We start from the raw sequence: 2,118 nt of genomic DNA on the forward strand, positions 1-2,118 counted from the left end.
CCACTTCCACCCTCGAGGACGACTCAGTGGAGATGTAGACGTCCTCTTCGGGCTCATTTCGGGGCTGCTCGGGGCTGTGAGCAGCGCCCACATCCCTCGGCGGAAGAGACCTGCCCAGACCCAAGCCTGGAGCACCGCGGTGCAGGTGGTTGGCGTTGCCGAAACACCTGTTGTCCACACACACTGGGTGCTGCTGGCGGCTCAGCCAGTCCTGGCCCCGCTCGGGGGGGACATCCCGTGGCCCAGGGGTCCCCATTGCCACCACATTCCCATGCAGAGGCGGCCGGGGACTGTCTTGCTGCAGGTTTTTGGGGAGCTGGAAGAAAACGAGCTGTGTTAAATCACTGTGCGAGGATGAGGGGGTCTGGGGTGCCCCACACCGTAACTCAGTGACTCTGTTGATGGAGGGGGTCTCTCCTCAGCACCCACCACACAGACCAGGGGTCTGCACAGGATCAGGGAGCCCAAACTAACAGGGCAGACCCTGCACCCCCATCCATGGAGAGGAAGCAGGAGAGGGGAGCAGTTACAGGGCCGTACATAGGCCATATGGTACGAGACCCAGCAAGCACACACCAGAGACCAGCAACAAGGGGCTGCTTGGGTTGTCCCTCAACAAGCCCAGCCCTACCACAGGCTCCTCACACCCCACAGCTCCAAGAGGGACCTTTGTGTCCCTGTCTGATGCGTGCTGTGCTCACCGATTCCTGCACGGGGGCCCTGGCATCCAGATCTGTGCTGGTGGTGGTGGCAGCAGCGAGTGGGACAGGCGAACAACCAGCGGTGGGCAGGTCTTGGCACGGCTCCTCAGCCAACGGGGCGCCTGGAGCAGGGTTTGGCCCTGGGGACAGCATCTGGGCACTGACGGAGGAGACGGAGGGATGAGCATTGCTGGTGGCAGGAGGGGAGGAGGCAGCAGAGGAAGCTGGGGGACCTAGAGGAGCCAAGGAGGTTTGTGAGTGGGGACATCGAGGGACAAGAGGATGAACACGGAGCCTGCAGCACCCCTTAATTCACCTTTCCATTTCCCCCTCAGCCCACCACCAACCCAAGCACCTTCAAACAAGGACCTCTCCATCCCCAGGCACGTCCCCAGGCTGAGGGACGGTCACAGACACCCCCAGAACCCTGGAAAGCCGGGGCAGGGAGAGAAGACACCAGGACACATGGTTTGGGTCCCCATCTCTGTGAAACCCCACCCCAGCACAGCAGCCAGGGGCAACAAGGCTACCTACGAGCTTGCCAGGAGTCGTACACGCGCTGCAGCTCGTCAGCCAGGTGCCCCGCATTGTTGTGGCGCAGCGCATCGATCAGATCCGGCACCCAGCCCTGCCGGCACTTCAGGTGCTGGTAAAACCTATACACGGTCGCTTGGCTCCCTCGCATCTCCTCCCGAGAGTGAAGTTCATCCTAAATAAAACACATGGGGCATTTAAGAAAAGGTTTGGCTCAGAGGTAAGGCAGCTAGAGGTTGCCTGAGCTATCTGGGGGGGAAGGAGCCCGGCAGGACTCAGGGAAAGCAGGCAATTACTCTGTCAGCATCAGTCAGGCAGCTCAGGGAATCAGCCAGCGACGCCACACGGATGTTCTTGAAATTCCGGAGGTTTTTCAAGATGTAGTCGTACACTTTGTCTTCGGCAAAACCCATCGTGGCTCAGCACCTGCCAAAAGAGAGAGACTGAAGGTGAGCAGAGGGGCAACGCTCGGCTTTGCTGTAGGAGCTCACACTTTGCTAGAGGAGCCTCTATGGGCTACACTTTCCTACACAACCTCGCCACAGCGACCAGTGGCGCAGGGGGAAATCCTGGCCGGAAAACACCGCCAGCTCAAAACAGTGGGGTTAAAATTCCGGCCTTGCTTGCACAAACCCAACTCCTCTCTGCCATTTACTCGTATTTTTCTTTATTCTGGAGGACCCTGGCTGCGAGATCTGCCGGAGGCCACACCAGGTGACGGGGGCCGAGGCTGACACCCTCCCGTAGGCCATGGGCCACGCAGTTTCTCGCCGATGTTAAAGGATGGCGGAAAAAAGGAATAAATCTTCACGGCCCGGGGAAATGGCAGCCCGGGAGGGGCAGGACCCTACCCGCGCCTTCGGCCTGGCCCTCCCCACCCCGC

At 60.2% G+C, this 2,118-nt stretch overlaps 1 protein-coding gene across 1 annotated transcript in view; it reads right to left on the reverse strand.

The window, feature by feature from the left end:
* Positions 1 to 1,648, reverse strand: part of MAVS (mitochondrial antiviral signaling protein) — a 3,705-nt gene extending 2,057 nt beyond the window's left edge. The window contains exons 1-4 of the mRNA XM_010180621.1: positions 1,532 to 1,648; positions 1,236 to 1,410; positions 702 to 934; positions 5 to 316 (exon numbers count right to left, since the gene is read on the reverse strand). Coding sequence (XP_010178923.1) covers positions 5 to 316; positions 702 to 934; positions 1,236 to 1,410; positions 1,532 to 1,648 — 837 coding nt within the window. The remainder of the gene's footprint in view (positions 1 to 4; positions 317 to 701; positions 935 to 1,235; positions 1,411 to 1,531) is intronic.
* Between the last annotated feature and the right edge of the window lie 470 nt (positions 1,649 to 2,118).

This window comes from Mesitornis unicolor, unplaced genomic scaffold, assembly GCF_000695765.1.
Source record: "Mesitornis unicolor isolate BGI_N332 unplaced genomic scaffold, ASM69576v1 scaffold31783, whole genome shotgun sequence".
Taxonomy (NCBI): Eukaryota; Metazoa; Chordata; class Aves; order Mesitornithiformes; family Mesitornithidae; genus Mesitornis; species Mesitornis unicolor.